The following is a 20870-nucleotide window of genomic DNA, read 5'->3' as shown; positions in this document are numbered from 1 at the left end:
CTAATGCCATGTGTTAGTTAAGAGTTGAAAAAACTAAAATACTTGTTAACACTGGATTTGAATTTTAGTAGAAAGTAATTTTCAGAAAATATGTAAGAAGGAAGGCAGCTCCAAAGAAATAGAGGGGATAAACAAGGAAGAGAAAAAAAGTTGAGTCCAAAGTTGAACTGTGAGCAGATGTTGACTAACTGATGCACTTGTTCTAAATGGTTTAGAAGAAAGAGTTACGGTTACAAACACTAATTCAGAAGAATGGTGCTCATTAAAATATATGTATAAAAAAGCAAGCAGCAGAAAATGACCTGCTATTAAACAGGACTGGAGTTGATGCTTATGCAAGAGTTAACTAATTAACCTATATCCCTCATTTAAACAGAACTGAAGCATTTAAGAGAGGGTTTTTGCAAGCCATCCCTATGTACACAAATGAAGCTTTGCCAAACCACTGTACAAATAAAATGCATTATATTGCCATAGGTAACTGAACACCTACATGTTTAAAAGATTTAATAATGTGTCAGCACACTTTTGACTTTAATTACACATTGTATCCTCATTGGTAGATTCCAAACGAATTTTTGATAACAGGCAGGTAGTATTTTGGTGCATTTCACCTTCAACACAATTGTCAATTCAGTTACTGACTGAGAACACACCAACCTGGATTCAAGCTAACATTCCAGTTCATCTCAGAGCTGTTCAAATAAGTTAAAGCCACAACTCGGGAGAGGCCAAGAAAGCTTTTGCACAACCATTTCTTTAAACCAAGTAGCTATACATGGCGCACTGCTGCAGCACTAAAACAGAAAAATGTTTTAGATACTCTCCATACTGCTGTCCTAGTAAAGGAAGAGTCAAATTGTCCAGAACATCAATGTATCACTTGGCATTCCTGCTCCCGGTCCAATCACAAAACCATGAGAAATAACCATGCATAGTGACAGCAACTCCACCAAATTTCACAGTTGAGATGGAACACAATGGTAAATAGTATTCTCCAGGAATTTGTCAAACACAATCAAAACAAAACAAAACAAAAAAAAACCTGCAGATTGTAATTTGTCACCCTATAGCACAGCATTACAACATTCTATGGATCAATTACAACAACCTGTGCACAAGACAAGTCTTCTTCCTTAGACTCAGGGGAGGTATACATGGACTGTAAATGTGCAAATGTGACCCCAATCCACAAAGGAGAATCAAAGGGAGACACAGGTAATTACAGACCTGTTAATTTAACTTCTGTTCCAGAGAAATTAATGGAGGCACTGGTTAAAGAAGCATTGCAGGATCATCTAGACAAGACTTCAGTTATAGCTCAGACACAGCATGGGCTTGTTAAGGGAAAGTCTTGTCTGACCAATTTGATTGGATACTATGATGTAGTCACAAAAGAAGTGAATGCAAAGAATAATTTTGATGTCATATATTTGGATCTTCAAGATCGTCACAAAGGAGATTAGGCAGGCAAAGGCAGACTATGAAAAATCCTTGGCAAAGGATGCAAAGAAAAACAGAAAAGAGTTTTTTACATACTTGAACTCGAAAAGGAAAGGGATGAATCAGATTGGTCCACTGGATATTGATGGTTCAACAGTTGAGGATCCTGCTCAGGTGGCTAACAATCTAAACGAGTATTTTGCATCTACATTCACGCATGAGGAGTTATTCAGGAAGGAGAATGATGTAGGTAAAGTAAACATTGGCAGTGAGCTGGATGATTTTGTAATAACTGAGAGGAAAGTGGAGGAGAGATTGTTGAGGATAAACATAAAAAAGGCACCTGGGGTGGATGGGATCTATCCAGTTATATTAAAGGAGGCAGCAAAGGAAGTATGCAAACCCCTAGCCATAATTATGAGAGCTTCTTTGGACTCAGGGGAGGTGCCCATAGACTGGAGATGTGCAAATGTAACCCCAATTCACAAAGGAGGATCAAAGGCTGACACAAGTAATTATAGACCTGTTAGTTTAACTTCTGTTCCAGGTAAATTAATGGAGGCACTGGTTAAAGAAGCACTGCAGGATCATCTAGACAAGAATTCAGTTATAGCTCAGACGCAGCATGGTTTTGTTAAGGGCAGGTCTTGCCTGACCAATTTGATTGGATACTATGATGTAGTCACAAAAGAACTGGATGCAGGGAATAACTTTGATATTATATATTTGGATCTTAGAAAGGCTTTTGATACTGTTGCACATGGAAGACTGCTGCACAAATTGGAGCAGTGTGGCATTGGAGGCAAATTGCTGCTATGGATAAGGGGATGGTTGAGTGGCAGAAGAGAGAGAGTGGTAATCAATGGACACTGCTCAACGTGGACTAATGTTATTAGTGTAGTTCCTCAAGGTTCAGTGTTGGGTCCGTTGTTGTTTTCGGTGTTTATGAATGATATTGATGATGGGATATCAAGTTTAATGTCCAAGTTTGCAGATGATACAAAGGTTGGCAGGGTCGTTAAGGACAATACTGACGCTATGCTGCTGCAACAGGATCTGGAAAGGTTGAACAGATGGGCTGAGAGGTGGCAAATGAGGTTTAACATCGACAAATGTAAAGTGCTGCATATGGGAAACAGTAACCCCAGAGCAACGTATCAACTCTGCGGTACTACACTGACAGTGGTGGAGAATGAAAAGGACCTGGGGGTAATTGTGCAGGCAGATATGAAGTTCTCTGAGCAGTGCAGACGAGCTGCAAGAGTAGCGCATGGTGTCTTGTCAATGATATACAGGAATTTTTCTAGCAGGGATAAGGAGGTGATTATTCCCTTGTATAAGGCAATGGTAAGGCCACATCTTGAGTACTGTATACAGGTCTGGAGGCCTCATTTCAAGAAGGATGTAGAGCTGCTGGAACGGGTACAGAGAAGGGCAACAAGATTAGTAAATGGAACAAAGGGTTGCTCTTACGAAGAAAGGCTTAAGTTTTGCAAATTACAGAGTCTGGAGACTAGGCACCGGCGAGGTGATCTGATAGAGGTGTATAAGGCTTTGAATGGTTTGAGCATGCTCAATGCCAATGGGATTCTTCATCTTTCTCAGAATAATCACCTCAGAGGGCATAAATTCAAATTGAGGAAGGACGGATGTCGGATAGATGTGCGGAAATTTGCCTTTGGCCAGCGGGTGGTTGGTTGGTGGAACCGACTTCCATCACTTGTTGTTGAAGTTGATAGCCTAAACAAATTTAAAGCTCAACTGGACAGGTATTTCGAACGAACGGAGGGGTGAAATGGGAGTGGGTGTTTTTTTTTTTTTTTTTTGGCTGATGCTGAATAAGCTTGCTTTCTTGCATCATATGCCTCTGCTAATGCTAATGCTAATGCTAATCTTAGAAAGACTTTTGATACTGTGGCACATGGAAGACTGCTGCACAAATTGGAGCAGTGTGGCATTGGAGGCAAATTGCTGCTATGGATAAAGGGATGGTTGAGTGAGAGAAGACAGAGAGTGGTAATCAATATTAGTGGAGTGCCCCAGGGTTCAGTGTTGGGTCCATTGTTGTTTTCTGTATTCACTAATGATATTGATGATGGTATATCAGGCTTAATGTCCAAGTTTGCAGATGATACGAAGGTCGGCAGGGTTGTTAATGACACAAATGACAGTACACTGCTGCAACAGGATCCAGAAAAGTTGAATAGATGGGCTGAGAGGTGGCAACTGAAATTTAACCTTCACAAATGTAAAGTACTGTATATGGGAAGCAGTAACCACAGAGTAACGCATCAACTGTGTAGTACTACACTGACAGAGGTATAGAGTGAAAAGAACCTGGGGGTAATTGTGCAGGCATATATGAAGTTTTCTGAGCACTGCAGACTGTCTGCAAGAGTAGCCCATGGTGTCTTGTCAATGATATACAGGAATTTTTCTAGCAGGGATAAGGAGGTGATTATTCCCTTGTATAAGGCAATGGTCAGGCCACACCTTGAGTACTGTATACAGATCTGGAGGCCTCATTTGAAGAAGGATGTAGAGCTGTTGGAATGAGTACAGAGAAGGGCAACAAGATTAGTGAATGGAACAAAAGGTTGCTCTTACAAAGAAAGGCTTAAGTTTTGCAAATTACAGTGTCTGGAGACTAGGCACCTGCGAGGTGATGTGATTGAGGTGTATAAAGCCTTGAATGGTTTGAGCATGCTCAATGCTGATGGGATTCTTCCTCTCACTCAGAATAATTGCCTGAGAGGGCATAAATTCAAATTGAGGAAAGACAGTTGTAGGATAGATGTCGAAAGTTTGCCTTTAGCCAGCAGGTGGTTGATTGCTGGAACAAACTTCCCTCTGTAATTGTGGCATTGTAAAAGTGGATAGCTTAAACAGATTCAAGGCAGAACTAGAGAAACATTTTGAGCGGGTGGATGAGTGAAATGAAAAGGGAGTGTGTGTTTTTTTTTTTGGCTGATGCTATATAAGCTTGCTTTCTCGCATCATGTGGTCTTGCTAATGCTAACACTATGTAATGCATGCTGTTGTATTTGGTTTCTGCACTGCAGCTCTTCCATAATATCTAATGCTATGCAGCTTCCATATGTACTGTCCTTGTACTAAGTGACAATACCAGATAGGGGACATCCTCCATTATAAAATTATGAATTTTTTTTTTTTTTTTTTATTTTGCTGCTACATGTTGATTGAAGCTCAACAGTTCCCCAAAATTTGAAAAATATAGTTCAGAGGCAAGTCATTATGTTAAAATTTGTTCAATTTCTCTTTTACTAAGGCGCATTTAGGGCTAGAGCCTCAAGCTGCGAACAAATTTAGACTATGTATATAAAGTGCTTAGCATCATAATACACAGCCATTTCTGAATAAACAGAAAATTTTTAAGGTGGCATCGTTTTAGGTTATATCTCATATTGTGAATACCTTCACAACGAGTTGCCATGATATTGCACTACTTCAAGACTAATATAACATTAGTCTTCTCCTTAGGTGAAGCGTTACTTATTCGAAGTAGTGCAATATCATGGCAACTCGTTGCGAAGGTATTCACAATATGAGATATAACCTAAAACGATGCCACCTTAAAAATTTTCTGTTTATTCAGAAATGGCTGTGTATTATGATGCTAAGCACTTTATATACATAGTCTAAATTTGTTCGCAGCTTGAGGCTCTAGCCCTAAATGCGCCTTAGTCTAAATACATCATACACCATCAGGCATCTCTCATATTGTGGAGTTATACTTCATAACTGTTTTTGCCATCATTGCATCACTTGGGTACCTACCCACTCACTGACAAATAGCCCTGAAACAGTGCTGTCTGGGTGGTGGTACCTATCTGAGAATAAGTAACACTAGTCTTCTCCTTAGGTGAAGCGTTACTTATTCGAAGTAGTGCAATATCATGGCAACTCGTTGTGAAGGTATTCACAATATGAGATACAACCTAAAACGATGCCACCTTAAAAATTTTCTGTTTATTCAGAAATGGCTGTGTATTATGATGCTAAGCACTTTCTCTTTTACTTATTTGCAGGTCTCTCTCTCTCTCTCTCTCTCTCTCTCTCTCTCTCTCTCTCTCTCTCTCTCTCTCTCAGTAATTTCAATTAAAATGACAACAAATGCAATGTCACCTTTAAAAAAATCGTAACAGGATCTACAATTTTTAAGTCTTACCACGATATCTGGTTTACAATCTGTTGCCACAAGTCCTTTGACTACCTACCAGCAGTTGATGTAACATGTTTACCACACAACTACAGCTGTACACAGGGAAGAGATTTCTCTTCATTTCATGGAAAATGCCATTTAGCCCCCACTGAATGAATAATTGGTTACTAATATGGCATCCTATGGTGACTCCCCAGTGGAAGTCACTAAGCTTAATGCCTTGACCCATTTACTGTATTTTGCTGACCTGCTTACAAAAACCATTTCCTCGTTGACAGGGATGTTCTGCTCTTTATCTCCTCACTTCTGTAAACAAAAAAAAAATGACATATCAAGAACAGCAACTAAACCAGACACATCTTAAAAAAAGTTCCACGAGCTGAAACTTCTGCCAAGGCACCTAGTCACGGCACTCATCTCTTCACTAGTCAGCAATAAATCTGATCTAAAATCGGTTATGCTGACTATACAAGATAGTTCCCAAGTCAACAATCCTATCCTGATAACAAAATCCATCAACAAAGTATTCTTTGACATCACTGCAGCTCTTATGCAATTTAGTGTCAAACTAATTCTAGTAAGTCTGAGTGCATGTTCTTCTCCTTGAGACAGATCCATTCCATTATTTTCAGCCTACTCTCTATGGCACCTCCAGACCTATTGTCTTCAGGCATACCAATTGGGCTTGAATTTAACTCTAAGTTACAATAGACATCTTGAGCTTCTACCCATTCATGTTGTTCATCTTAGAATGATTGCCAGACTTACTGATAAAATTTTAACAATATTTCTGAGATAATGGCTTAGGAGATGCCCTAAGAGCTGCTGGAGAGTTCTACCAGCAAGCTCTTATGACAGCTCCTACACCACATGCAAAATTCTCCTACACATTTCAGATAATTTTCTGCCTGTTAAGATGCCTCTATTTATTCAAGTATTAGTGGAAACCTCCAAATATTTGTGGAAACCAGAACACAGAAAATGTATTTCCATCAAGCCTCCCTCCAGTCGAGTCCTTCCTAAAAGCAAGCTGACACAATCTGTATCCCTATGCCCCATCATCCTTATAAACTTTGCACATCACATTTTCTCTAGACCTCTCGTAAGATAGAACTCTGACTTTGGATAATTTTCAGGTTAGTTTTAATCAATTATGCACAGGTATGTCATGTCTTGATTTTACCACATATTCCTTTATTAATTAATAGGCCAGCTTTGTAAGCATTAGCTGCCAGCACAAACATTTTAGCATTTAAATTTTCAAGTAGAGTTAAAATCTACTTGATAAACTGTGGCTAACTAAAGCTTTTTTTGTGACAATTCTACATGCAAACTTTTGAGCTAAAGGTAAGTAAAGCTCCCAGAGTTGATGGCACATACCCAGTAGTTTTGAGGGAGACCATCAGGGAGTGTATTGAAGTTAATCATGAGGACATCTTTAGACTCGGGGGAGATTCCTTTGGATTGAGAAGTGCAAAAATATCACCAATACATAAAGGCAGTTCCAAGAGTGAAGTTGGTAACTACAGACTGGTTTGTCTGACTTCAGTAGTAGGACAAATCTTAGAGGAAATGATTAAGAGTGCAATCCAGGGACATTTAGATAGATATGGCATTCTGAAGGACAACATGGTTTTATTAAGGGAAAAATCATGTTTAACTAACTTAGTAGGCTATTTTGTCACAGTAACTCATGAGCTGATGTAGGGAACAATTTCAACATCATTTATTTGGATTTTAGCAAAGCATTTCACCCAATTACCCATGAGAGGTTACTGTATAAGCTTGAACAGGTTGACATTACTGGTAAGATTCTAAGATGGACTGCTGGGTGGCTGCAGGGCAGAAGGCAGAGGGTTGTAATTAATGGATATTCTTGATTGATTGAATTTGATTTTATTGGCACAAAAGCGACTATGGTTATACTGCACCAAGAAAAATGGATATTCTTCAGATTGGTGTAAGAACCAATCCTTCCTTGAGCGATTGGGGTCGCTCAAGGAAGGATTGGTTCTTGAACCACTACTGTTTCTCATTTTCATAAATGACATTGACGAAGGGATAGAAGGTGTTATGTCAAAATTGGTAGAGTCGTTAATGATCGGTGCCAAGCACCACTTCTTCTGGATGACTAAAGTAGGCTCCAGGAATGGTTGAATATTGGCAGCTTTGTTTTAAAGCAGCAAAATGCAAGGTCTTACTTAGGGAATAGCAACCCCAAAATAAATTATACACTTCATGGATTGAATTAAAAACAGTAAAGGAAGAAAGGGATCTGGTAGTTATGACACAAAGTTTTCTGGATGGTGTAAACAGGTACCCAGGAAAGCCCATGGTGACCTATCAATGACTTATTGAATGTTATCCTGTGGTCTTACAACTGCCGTATACCACTGTATACGGCAGTTGTAAGACCACAACTGTAATACTGTCTTCAAGTATGGAGACCTCATCTGTAAAAAGACATTGAGCTTCTTGAAAGGGTTCGGAGACAAGCAACTCAAATGGTGATATTGGCAAAAGGACGACTGTACAAGAAAAGATTCTGATAATGTAGGCTACAGAGCTTGGCAAACCAGGCACCTCAGAGGTGACCTGATGGAGATTTAAATGGCACTGAGGGATTAATAAAATAAATGAAAGTGGACTTTTCACTGTTATGAAGAATTCCAGAACTAGGGGTCAAATTCAAATTACAGGGGTTCAGACTAGATTGTAGGAAGTTTTCTTTTAGCTAGTGGGTCTGCTGGAACAAGTTACCCTTGCAGGTAGTTGAGGCTGACAGTTTAAATAAATTCAAAGGTCAACTGTACAGTTACCTGTATGAGGAGGGAAGCATACAATTTATATGTTTGTATGGCACTCATATAATATGGCATTAAAATTTGTTCATTTATTTATTTATTTTTTTTTTTTTTGCCAGTGCAGCAAAAGCTTGTGGTTTCCTTGCACTCTATGGCAAATACCATTACTATTACAAAAATGTTTTACTTAATTATGTATTTTATGATGCATTAGAAACTTATCTTAAAGGAACCACTGAAGGAAACAGAAGTTTTGTCCATTATATGATTTTCTTAAATTAAAATTTAATAAAAAATTACTTTACTTAATAACACTTAAAAAAAAAAACTTTGTTTTTGTTTTTTCAGTAAAAGGATATTTCCATTCGACAATACTTATACATAATTTTCGGATTGGATTTTTCAAAGTTAAACAGAAAAGGGCACGCAAAGGCCTCTCCACCACCTTTGGACCCTTACGGACAGGCCTCTTCCTTTCTTTATTTTCTGCATTATTCATTGTTGGTTGATTTGAAGCAACACCAAGTGCTGCTTGCCAGGCACTGGAAAGGGGCTTTTGATAACTAACTGCACTATGAACACTCTCTACACCACCTGGATGGTCACCAGCAGCAAGGCTGCTAATGTCACCCGGTGGTTCAGATAAATGTTGATATGGTTGATGATTTGGAATACTGTTCCCTGCTGGAAATCCTAAAAGATGGCTTGAGGAATGAAGAGTTGGAGAGGAGCCAGGTACTAAGTAGTTTTTCCCAGTTTCTATTGAGGCCTGGTTGTCTGAAGAATTTTGTGGAAGAGATAAATATCCATGTTCACTGTGTATACCTGGAACAAATTAATCAAAAATAATTTAGCCACTGCACTAAATTTCATATAAAAAAAATTCAAGGATAATTTAAAAAGTCACTGATAAATTATACAGTAGCACACTAACAATTATAAAATTTCTAGTTCATAGAGGTAACACAGGTTCACCTGAATTGTAGATAGCCCTAAAAGGAATTAGTGTTGGAAGATGGTGTATTTTTATTTTATAAATGACATAATGACTATAGCATATACTGTGGTATAAAATAACTGTTTATGATTTCCCAGTTACAAAGGATAATCCAATTATTGCAAAAGAACCAAAGCCAGGAGATGTCATACACCTCACCAAAATCGCCCACCCTAGTCATAATATTTTTCTAGGTGTAAATTCAGCCCTGTTAGTCTGGCACAATGTATAGTCATAATATTTTTCTAGGTGTAAATTCAGCCCTGTTAGTCTGGCACAATGTATAAGACCCTCAGATCATCAAAAACAGAAGAAAGAGCACTGTACAAAGATGAAGTTTCCATGGCTAAAAGCCTCACAACGAGCGAGTTTGTGATGTATTGTGTGTGTCCGTGCATACACTTTTTTTTTTTTTTTTTTTTTTTAATGGATGAAGATATTCTGAAGTCTGTAAAATAATAAAAGGAAGAAAATACATTTGCAACATTCAGAAATGATTTAAATTTGTTATAAAAGCAGTTTTCAATGCCCTACCTGTTCTGGAGAGATAATTAAAGTTACATTGGAACAATACTGTTATTAGCACAGCTTGGACAGCTCTGTATAATTAAACTCAAATGCACTGTTTTGCCTAATAAAATTGCCTTTTTACAATGCTGTGTTTAATAAAAGAAAGAATGGAAAAAGGGTATAATGACTATAGTATAAGGGTAAGTCAAAAAATAAGTTACACTTAACCATTGTAGCCAAAGAGACATTTATTGAGGTATGTAACATTATGCAATAGAAAGCACATACCTTGCACTACATTTCCACATAGTCACCGAGTTGGCATAAACACTTCTCGGAACGTGTGACTAAACGTTCAATTCCCTGATGATAAACTCCTTGGTCATTCAGCCACTGTCGAACTGCTGTTTGCACCTGCTCATCGTTTGCAAATCATTGTCCCCCCTAGATGTTCTTTCAACTTGCTGAAGATGTGATAGTCACAAGGTGAAAGATTGGAACTATATGGCGGATGTTGCCATACCTCCCATTCAAAACTTTGGAGCAAGTGTCGTATTGTATGTGCATTGTGTGGGACCACTTTGTGTGGCATCAATTCTGTGAGACCACTTCCAAACTGCTGGCACCACTTCACTGTGGCTGGACGCGACATTGCATTTTTCCCCATACACCGCCGTTATTTCGTGACAAATCTTGGAACAATTCAGATGTTTCGCCCACAAAAATCGTACTGTTCCACGTACCTCGAGCTTGGAGTAACATTCTAACTGAAGTGCCATTATGAATGCTTGCTCCTACACGACTGTTACCACTACGTAAACAAAACTCACCTACCAGGGGACCCACGACAAGAACTCCATTCTGCACAGGCACCACATTTGTGGAGTATTATACCAATAGATGGCAGCAGATGTAACTTATTTTTTGAATGCCCCTCATATATACTGTGTGAGAGAGTGAGATTAGAAGAATAAGCACCAAAAGAATGTGCACAGTTTTCCAACAGATATATAAATATACACGACACAGACACAGAGATCCAAAATTTTACTGGCATTCTCGCACCATCTACGTAAAAGATGCTGCAAATTGTAGCATTTGGAAACCAGTCATCTGTGAGATCTGATTGGAGAGTTTGTTGATGACATACTTATTCCTGCTCAGACAACATACATAAAGGAACATAAATTTAAATTGAGGAAGGATGCTTGCAGGATATATATGTGAAATTTTTGTTTCGACCACAGGATTACTGATTGTTGAAATAAACTTCTGTGTGGTGTTGTGGAACTGGGTAGTTTGAATAAATTTAAGGAAGAATTAAATCATTAGATAGGATAAACAGATGATGTGAAAAGGTGGTTTTTTTTTTTTTTTTTTTTGCTGATGCTGTATAAGCTTATTTCTTTATATCATTTTTCACTACTAATATTAAATCAAAGTTGTGGGGAATTTATTTGATCAGTAACAACTAGAACACTAATTTCATGAAATTCAAAATATTACGGAATGAAATTCACTATTTCAGTTACAGGCCTAAGTGAAAGATTGAACTTAAGACCTTAATGCATTTCTCATAGTCATGTCAAATAAACTATATTTTTAAGACTTTCAATAATTCTTATGAAGCCTAATTACCACTTTTTTTTGTTGCATATTGCATGCAAAATTAATGTTGTGTTTATGCAGGGCTTGATCAGAGACAATTTCTAATTATCTCTAATTAAATACTAAAAAATTAGAGCTAATTGCACTGTTATATAACAGTGCAATTAAGCACTGCACTGTTCCTATTACAGTGACACACACACACACACACACAATGGGTCACCCCGCCCTACAAAACTGATGTGTGCTGTGATTCACTTAGAGCTACTATGGCATGAATCCCAGAAACACTTGTCGGGTAGAGGAAAAGAAGACTGAAAACCAATAGAATAGCACACAGAGTCACCTGTATGTCTCTGAGCAGAGCTAAACAAAAATATCATTGTTCCATGTGCATTCTATTTCTCTGAACTATTAGTGGAGAATTAAATAGAGTAAAGGCTTTATTACCTATGCCCAGTGATGGAGAAGGAAGGACTAGGGGTCTACAGTACCTAGACCCACAATTCTTCAGCAGACAGGCCTTTTAATAATCAGCAAAAAAAAATAAATATACTTAAAATAATAAATGTTTTTATTTTATTAATTATCTTATTGATATATTATATGTTAGAATTGAATTGCTTGCCGCTTTTTAACTTCCACATCTACTTGTGGTTTTCAGCTTACTTCAATGATTATTTATAATACTTACAAGAATAGTGGTTTAACACTGATTCATATATTTTACATGATTTTATATGAATAGAAATTTGGTGAAGTTATTACAGGTTTTATTGTATATGGTCCTTGAGGTTGTCACAGACATTCTCTCAGATATGCCAGACAAGCTGTACTTGCTACCTGGGAGTCTAAAACGCTGATGGAACTGATATTCGGGTGACACTCAAGTCAAGTGGACCCAATTTCGGCGAAGTCCGGACGGTCTGTGACAACCAAATCCTCTGCTTGCACCTTCACGATGGTGGGACTGTTAGTAATCCTGGGTATAACCTCCATGCACAAGCACATGGTGGGTGACCACCCAGGTGTGAACCAACGTAAGCAGGGGTCGAGGTGTGGCGCCCACACCACATGGAGGAATGCCGCCCCTCTATGTTACCAGGCAGTACTAGGTGGTAGATGACTCTCATCAACCGGCGAAATACCACCACTTTGCTTATTGGAGGCTTGAAGTGGTGGAACCCATGTTTAGTCTCTAGAGCTAAGTTCCGGTCAACCCTTCCCTATCTCTTCCATCATGCAGTATGATTGATGACTTTTGAGGTTATGATGAACGTTGTGGCGAGATCCAATATTCCTTACATTTCGAGGGTACAGCTCTAAAACGGTTTTCGCAGGCCGGCCGCTAGTTAGTACACCGGACCGAACCTATTGGTAACTCTCTAGGAGGCTTCCGGATCAGCTAGTGTATAATCTTGCTACCTCTACTCTGCCAGATAGTGACTGGAGGGAGTCCGAGTAGTGTGTATGCGGGGAGCATTGTCGAGGCCACGTTATGTCAAGGATCTGGGTATATTCTTCCCACATGTACGCCATATCCAAAAATTTCATTACTTCATACAGCATGTCCCACCCACTTTTTCTTACTATTGAATACACCATGAATTGTCAAACTAATAGAACAAGCTTATCTGCGAAAAGATCTAAACCTCCCAAGGATTTCCTAATTCATTTCACAAATATACGTGGTCTCAATTCTAATCTCAACGATGTCCATTTCCACTTGCAGTCTGCCAAACCCCATGTACTTTTTCTGACAGAATCTCAGTTATCGGTTGATTCAACTACTGTTCATCTCAGATGCCCAAATTATTCGCTGTATGATTCCTTTCGCCTCAAAGGTGGTACTTGTGCATATGTCCGTTCTGATATTCCCTGTCAGAGACTTGGCAATTTGGAATCTCCACTCTTTGATCTTCTCTGGCTTAAAATCTCTCTACCTCATTGTGTCAAATTCATCTGTTGTCTCTACCGTTCTCCCAACTCCACTAATCACTTGGAGCTCTTTGACTTCCTCTCGTTGCAACTTGACTTTCTCCAGTCCAACTTTCCTAACAGTGAGGTAATTTTCCTTGGTGATTTTAATGTTCACAACTCCAGCTGGCTTCCGTTTTCTAGTCACACCGACCCAGCAGGTCGAGATGCTGAGGCTTTTGCAATTACTAATGACCTAGCACAGATTGTTCATTTACCTACAAGAATACCGGACAATCCGAATCATACAGCCAATACGCTTGATCTTTTTCTCACAAACAACCCTTCTAAGTACACGGTCGAAGTGAGAGGCCCTTTAGGCACTTCAGATCACAACTTGGTGATTGTCTCTTCTCCAATGGAACCTTTATCTCATGGCTATTCCCAACCTCGTGTTGTTTGGCATTACAAGAATGCAAAATGGGATGACCTGCGAGACTTCTTTTCTTCTTTTCCTTGGTCGGATTACTGTTTCAAAACTCCTGATGTCAACGTTTGCTCAGATCGTGTCAGTGAAATTATTCTTGCAGGAATGGAATCCTTTATCCCACACTCCACTTTAAAATCTCGTCCTTTATCTAAACCTTGGTTTTCCAATAAATGTGCTAAGGCTGTTCAAGAGAAGAATGTTGCCTATCGTAATTGGCTTGTTTCTAATTCTTCAGTTTCATTTTCTGCCTACACCAAAGCTCGCAACAATTGTAAAGCAGTTATTAATCAGTCCAAACTAGAGCTTGAACAGGCTAAGAGTAGAAAACTTGCTTCTTGCCCTAATGGTAGCCGAGCATTCTGGTCTCTTGCCAAAGCTATTGGCCGCAACTTTTGCCCATCTCTGCTCCCACCTCTGTCCAAACCAGATGGTTCTGTTGTCACTTCAGCCAAGGATAAAGCTGACCTGCTAGCATCCCATTTTTCTTCCAGCTCATGTATTAATGAACTTGGTAAAACACCTCCCACCATTCCCAACACGGTCCATTCAATGCCTCCTGTGGTCTTCCGTCAAAAGGATATCAGAAGGATTTTGATGAATCTTGATGCTAAGAAAGCTCCAGGTCCTGATGGTATTTCTCCACTTGTTCTCAAAATCTGTGCTCCTGAACTTACTCCTATTCTTTGCCGCCTTTTTTCACTTTCTTATTCCAAAGGTGTTTTTCCTTCTGCTTGGAAATTTGCTCATATCCAGCCAGTTCCTAAAAAGGGTGACAAATCCCTCCCATCCAATTATCGTCCCATTGCAATTACTTCTACTCTTTCTAAAGTAATGGAGAAATCAATTAACCGCCAACTCTTAAACTACCTAGAAACCTTCCGTCTGATCAACGATCGCCAGTATGGATTCCGTCGGTGTCGATCCACTGGTGATATTCTGGCTTATGTTACCCATTTATGGACTACTTCAATGGAAAGGTTCGGTGAAGCACAAGCAGTTGCTCTTGACATCTCAAAGGCTTTCGATCGTGTTTGGCATAAAGGTCTTCTAAACAAGCTTCCATCTTATGGTTTGCCAACTGTTTTTAGTAATTGGTTATCCAGTTTTCTCTCTGATCGCTCACTGAGGGTGATGGTAGATGGCTCTCTGTCTTCTAACTTCTCCACTAATGCCGGTGTCCCCCAAGGTTCAGTTCTTTCCCCCACTCTTTTCCTCTTGTATATCAATGACCTTCTTCCATTGACTGGAAATCCTATCCATAGTTTTGCCGATGATAGCACATTGCATTCAACTTTCCATTTTGAGAAACCTTGCCCTGCTCAATCAGCTTCAACTTCTCGAAAATCTGCTACCAATTCCTTAAATGCCGATCTTCAGGTAATTCTCCAGTGGGGCAAAGACAACTTAGTTGATTTCAACCCTTCTAAAACTCAGTCTTGTCTTATATCTCGCAAAAAGGATTCTTCTGCTCCTATGCTTATCTTTAGTGACACTCCAATTTCTAGGCAAAAGGATATATCTCTTTTGGGGATTACCCTGACTTCTAATCTCTCTTGGCACAAGCACATTACAAATATTGCTTCCTCTGCATCTAAAAAACTTGGTTTTCTCTTTCGCTCTCGGCGTTACTTTTCTTCCAAACAGCTGCTCACTCTGTATAAATCGCAAATCCGCCCTGCCATGGAATATTGTTCCCACATTTGGGGTGGTGCCCCCAAAACCTCTCTCAGGCTTCTTGATTCCATTCAGAAGAGGGCAGTTAGGTTAATTAATGATTCATCTCTAACAGAGTCTCTCCACTCGCTTTCTCATAGACGTACTGTTTCTGCTGCATGCCTCTTCTACAGATATTTCCATGGGCACTGTTCTTCTGAATTGGCTTCTATAATTCCCGCTCTCTCTTTCAAAACAGTCCGAACACGTGCCGCCACCAGCCAACATCCATTTACTGTCCAACTTCAAACCCACAGAACCAACTTTTCATCTTCCTCATTTATTCATTCAACTGCCGTTTTCTGGAACAACCTTCCTTCATACGTATTTCCTGAAAATTACAATCTACAGAAGTTCAAGTCCAATGTCAACAAATATCTTCTTTCGTCTTCTCAACCTCCAACCCATGCACGGTACTAAGTACTATAGGTTCTAATACCTCTCGTGTTTGGGGTTCACATAAAAAAAAAAAAAAAAAAAAATATTCTGTAACAGGGATTACCAATTACAACAGCTTTCTTTGATGTCCATATCAGAAGAAATGGAATGCACTGCAGCCCAGATCCCATTTTGGCACAAAATTAAAAATATTATTATGTGATATTTTCATTTGTGATCCTCAGGTATTAGGGATACCCTTAAATAGCCAATTAACCAAACACAGCACAGGTGCCACTGATTCCCAAGTGAAGGAAGGATGGAGTCTGTCAATGATGTAACTAGTCACCAATTTGCATTGTCCAGAATCCCCTACTCAAGGGGGCAGAGAAATTTCTTAAGGAATATACTATATAGATGAATGAAACAGAAAAATCATGTTTTGATTTATTGAAACTTTTTTTTTTTTTTTAAGGGATATTTGTTAGAAAGGGGTCACTGTTGAAGGGACACAAGGTGTGTGGGGTTTTTTTTTTTTTTTTTGGTATTTTTTGCAGAAAACAAATTAATAGTGGCATATGATGGAAGAAAGCAAGCTTATAAAGCAATAGCCAAAAAAAAATCACATCACCTATCCATTACATTTATTTGGCCCTCTCCGGGAAGCTCAGGTTCTCCAGGATTGACCTAGCCGAAGTTAAACTGGACTTCCTGGTGTGACTCCCCATGCCATGGATGGAAACTAGAGGTTGGTGGTTCTGCATGGGTCCCTAGGCTAAGAGGCCAGAAGAAAAACAAAACCCCTACACCACACAATCTGGCCTTTAGAGGGAACTGTATAACAGCACAAGAGTACATACAGCAGAGTTGTGGGAACCACAGCCACCTAATCCTCAACACTACATCCACCATGCCTGTTCAAATGCTGTAGGTACACATAAATGCAAACTACTTGCTGTTGGCGTACTTATAAATAGCAGAGAAGGCATAATTCAAATAGCAGAAAACTACTATAAAGAATTATCTAAGGAGCAAGGGAATGATACCAGCAGTGGGGAAGATGGATTGGCAAATTAATAACACATACGACATACCTGATATCCTTCCTGATGAGGAAGAACGTGCATTGAAGAAAATGAAGAATCAGGAAGCCATGGGGGGGGGAGAGATGAAGTTACTGTACAGTCATTAAAATTGGGAGGAAGAGACATGGCACAAAAAATAGCAAGACACTTCACAAAATGCATTAGAAAAGGTGCAACACCTAAAGAGAGGAATAATGCAATCATAGTTTTGCTGCATAAGAAAGGAGATAATTGGAAATTATAGACCAATTGTTATCTTACATCTACAAGTTGTTCACAAGGGTCATTACTAACAGATTAGAAGTAATATCACAGCTACTGGAGAGGGCAAATTAATATAAAACACCATTACGTCTGGCATTTCTGGATTATGAAAAGGCATTTGACTCCATACAGTATAAGGCAATGTTTCGGGCACTGAAAAGACAAGGCATAGATACCCCATACATTATGATTTTGAAGAAAATATATGAGAAGGCTACCTCCTTTATTACACTAGACAAAGACAGTAGCAAATTTAAAATTGAGAAAGGAGTTCAACAAGGAGACACAATATCTCTGAAGTTGTTTACTGCTGCCCTTGAGGAAGTTTTCAGAAGATTGGACTGGTTGCAGAAAGGAGTCAATGTGAACAGAGAGTACCTAAACCATTTCCGATTTTCAGATGACATTGTGGTCATAAGCCATGATCCCAAAGAATTAGAGGAAAATCTTAATCAGTTATGCAGAATTAGTAAGGATTTTGGCCTAAAGACGAATATGGCTAAAACAAAAGTAATGATGAAAAAGTATGCCAGAGAGAGGGATATAATGATCGAAGGAGCTGTAATTGAAAAGGTGGAGTCATATACTTATCTGTGATAAGTCATTAGCCGTAATAATGATAAATGGCGGGAAGTCAAGAGAAGAATAAATTTTGGATGGATACATTCAGGAAATATAGTCACATACTGAGGAGCAATATCCCAATTTGTCTGAAACGTAAAATAATGAACCAATGTATACTCCCCACCATGACTTATGGAAGTGAAACTTGGGCACTCACCAAAAGAATGGAAGAGAAGCTGAGAACTACACTGCGAAGAATGGAATGAATTGTTGTTGTTAGGTTGTTAGGAGCATTAGCAACTAAGGCCATATTGCTCCGGAAATATGCGGTGGTCATTCCCTGACCTTTCCACATTCTCCATATTTGGTGGTGACGGGCTCGAACCCCGGTCTAAATCAAGAAGCATGTGCTATGCACTGCTGCTCCTTCCCACCTGGCTACGGAGGCACCATGGAATGAATTATATTGGGAATCGGATTCTTAGATAAGAAGAGAAACACATGGATTAGGCAGCAAACTCGAGTAAAGGACATTCTTATCAAAACTAAAGAACTAAAATGATCTTGGCAGGACACATAGCTCGAAGACAAGATGACAGATGGACTAAGAAAATAACTAAATGGTACCTAAGAGGAACTAGAAGAAAACCTGGAAGGCCTTGAATGGGTTGAGCACACTGAATTCTGATGGGATCCTTCCACTTGTTCAGATTACGAATCTGAACAAGTGGAATTTAAGGGGGCATAAATTCAAATTAAGAAAAGACAGATGTAGAATAGATGTGCGGAAATTTGCCTTAATCCAGCGAGTGATTAATTTCTGGAACAAACTTCCATCTGTTGTTGTGGAAATTGATAGGTTAAATAAATTTAAGGAAGAACTGGACAGGCATTTGGAGAGAATGGCGTGTTTTTTTTTTTTTTTTTTGGCTGATGCTGCATAGGCTCATGCACTTGCATCACATGCCACTACTACTGCTATTACAATGACAGAGATGGACAGATGAAATTCATGAGTTTGTGGGTAGTAAATGGATGGCCATTGCACAAAACAGAAGGAACTGGAAAGTTGCTAGAGAGGCCTTCATCCTGCAGTGGATTGAAAATGGCTGATGATCATAATGACTTGCTGTTGGCAAGAAAACCTATTCTTGGTCTTTTAAAGGATTGAAACTGTATAAGGCAATTGTAAGGCCACATTTGGAATACTGTGTTCAAGTATGGAGATCTCATCTGGAAAAAGACATTGAGCTTCTTGAAAGGTCCAAAGACGGGCAACTCGCATAGCAAGATCAGCAAATGGGCGACCGTGTGAGGAAAGACTAAATATGTGGAGTACGGAGCTTGGCAACCAGGCACCTCACAGGTTACCTGATTGAGGTTTATAAGGATCTAAGAGGGTGAATAAAATGAACAAAGACAGAATTTTCACTGTTACAGAGAATTCCAAAACTCATGGGCATAAACTCAAATTACAGGGGAAGAGGTTTAGACTAGATTGCAGGAAGTTTTCTGTTAGCCACTGAGTCGATCGCTAGAAAAGGCTGCCTAGTTGAGGCTGGCAGTTTGAATGAATTCAAAGTTCAACTGGATAGTAAGGAAGGGGAGGACAGAGGTTTACTAAACTCCAACAAGGAGCTAAATGATTTTGTAAAAATGGAGAGCAAAGTGGAGGAGAAATTGTTGAAGTTAAACATAAAAAAAGCACCTGGGGCAGATGGAATATATCTAGTTATATTGAAAGAGGCAGCGAGGGAAGTAAGAAAACCCTTAGCCTTAATTATGAGAGCATCCTTAGATTCAGGGGAGTTCCCAATGGGCTGGAGATGTGCAAATGTATTCCTAATTCACAAAGGGGGTTAAAGGGTGACACAAATTATTAGAGACCTATTAGTTTAACTTCTGTTCAGGAGGTAAATAATGGAGTCACTGGTTAAAGAAGTGATGCAGGATCACCTAGACAAGACTGCAGTAATAGTTCATACACAGCATTGGTTTGTTAAAGGGAAGTCATGAAAACCAATCTGATTGGATACTACGATGTGGTCACAATGGAACTGGATGCATAAAATAATATTGATATCATATACTTGGATTTCAGGAAAGCTTTTGATACTGTTGCACATGGAAGACTGCTGTACAAATTAGAGAAGTATGGCATTAAGGGTTAGTTGCCATAATGGATAAAGGGATGGTTGAGTGTGAGCTGGCAGAGAGTGGTAATAAATGGACACTGCTCTGCGTGGACTAATATTATTAGTGGTGTCCCCCAGGGCTCTGTGCTGGGCCCTTTGTTATTTTATATATTTATTAATGATATCAATGAAGGTATATCAGACTTAATGTCAAAGTCTGCTGATGATACAAAGGTCTGCAGGGTTGTTAACGACAGTAAAGTCAGTATGCTACTGCAACAGGATCTAGAAAAGTTAAGTAGATGGGCTAAGTGGCAACTGAAGTTTAATATTGACAAATGCAAAGTACCGTATATGGGTGGCAGTAACCCAAGAGAAACATACCAACTATGTAGTACTACACTCAGGAATGTGGAGAATGAAAAAGACTTGGGAGTAATTGTGCAGTCGGATACGAAGTTCTCTGAGCAGTGCAGATGGACGGACAGAGCAGGGCATGGAATTTTATAAATGATATGTAGGAATTTTGCTAGCAGAGAGACAAGGAGGTGATTATACCTTTGTATAAGGCAATGGTCAGGTTAATAAGTGTACAGATTAACCCCGGGGGCTCACATCTGGTGAGTATGAGCTTGGCACCATCATTCTTCTCTATCTTCTGGATATCATCATTCTTTTTTTTTTTTTTCCCTGGTGCAGCATAAGCCTCAGGCTTCCTTGCATCATATGGCTATTAATAATAATACCTTGAGTACACTTGAGTACTGTGTACAGGTCTG

The 20870-nt window shown here is 39.2% G+C and overlaps 1 protein-coding gene across 1 annotated transcript in view; it reads right to left on the bottom strand.

Annotated features, from left to right (window-relative positions):
- LOC150090042 (muscle calcium channel subunit alpha-1-like) overlaps nucleotides 1–20870 on the bottom strand; it is a 1145904-nt gene that overhangs the window by 956390 nt on the left and 168644 nt on the right. Inside the window, exon 2 of the mRNA XM_090389719.1 lies at nucleotides 8792–9255. Within this exon, the coding sequence (XP_090245845.1) occupies nucleotides 8792–9255 (464 nt within the window). The remainder of the gene's footprint in view (nucleotides 1–8791; nucleotides 9256–20870) is intronic.

Source organism: Mastigoproctus giganteus, chromosome 2, assembly GCF_048544385.1.
Source record: "Mastigoproctus giganteus isolate SK-2022 chromosome 2, ASM4854438v1, whole genome shotgun sequence".
Taxonomy (NCBI): Eukaryota; Metazoa; Arthropoda; class Arachnida; order Uropygi; family Thelyphonidae; genus Mastigoproctus; species Mastigoproctus giganteus.
This window is presented reverse-complemented; position numbering and strand designations above follow the sequence as displayed.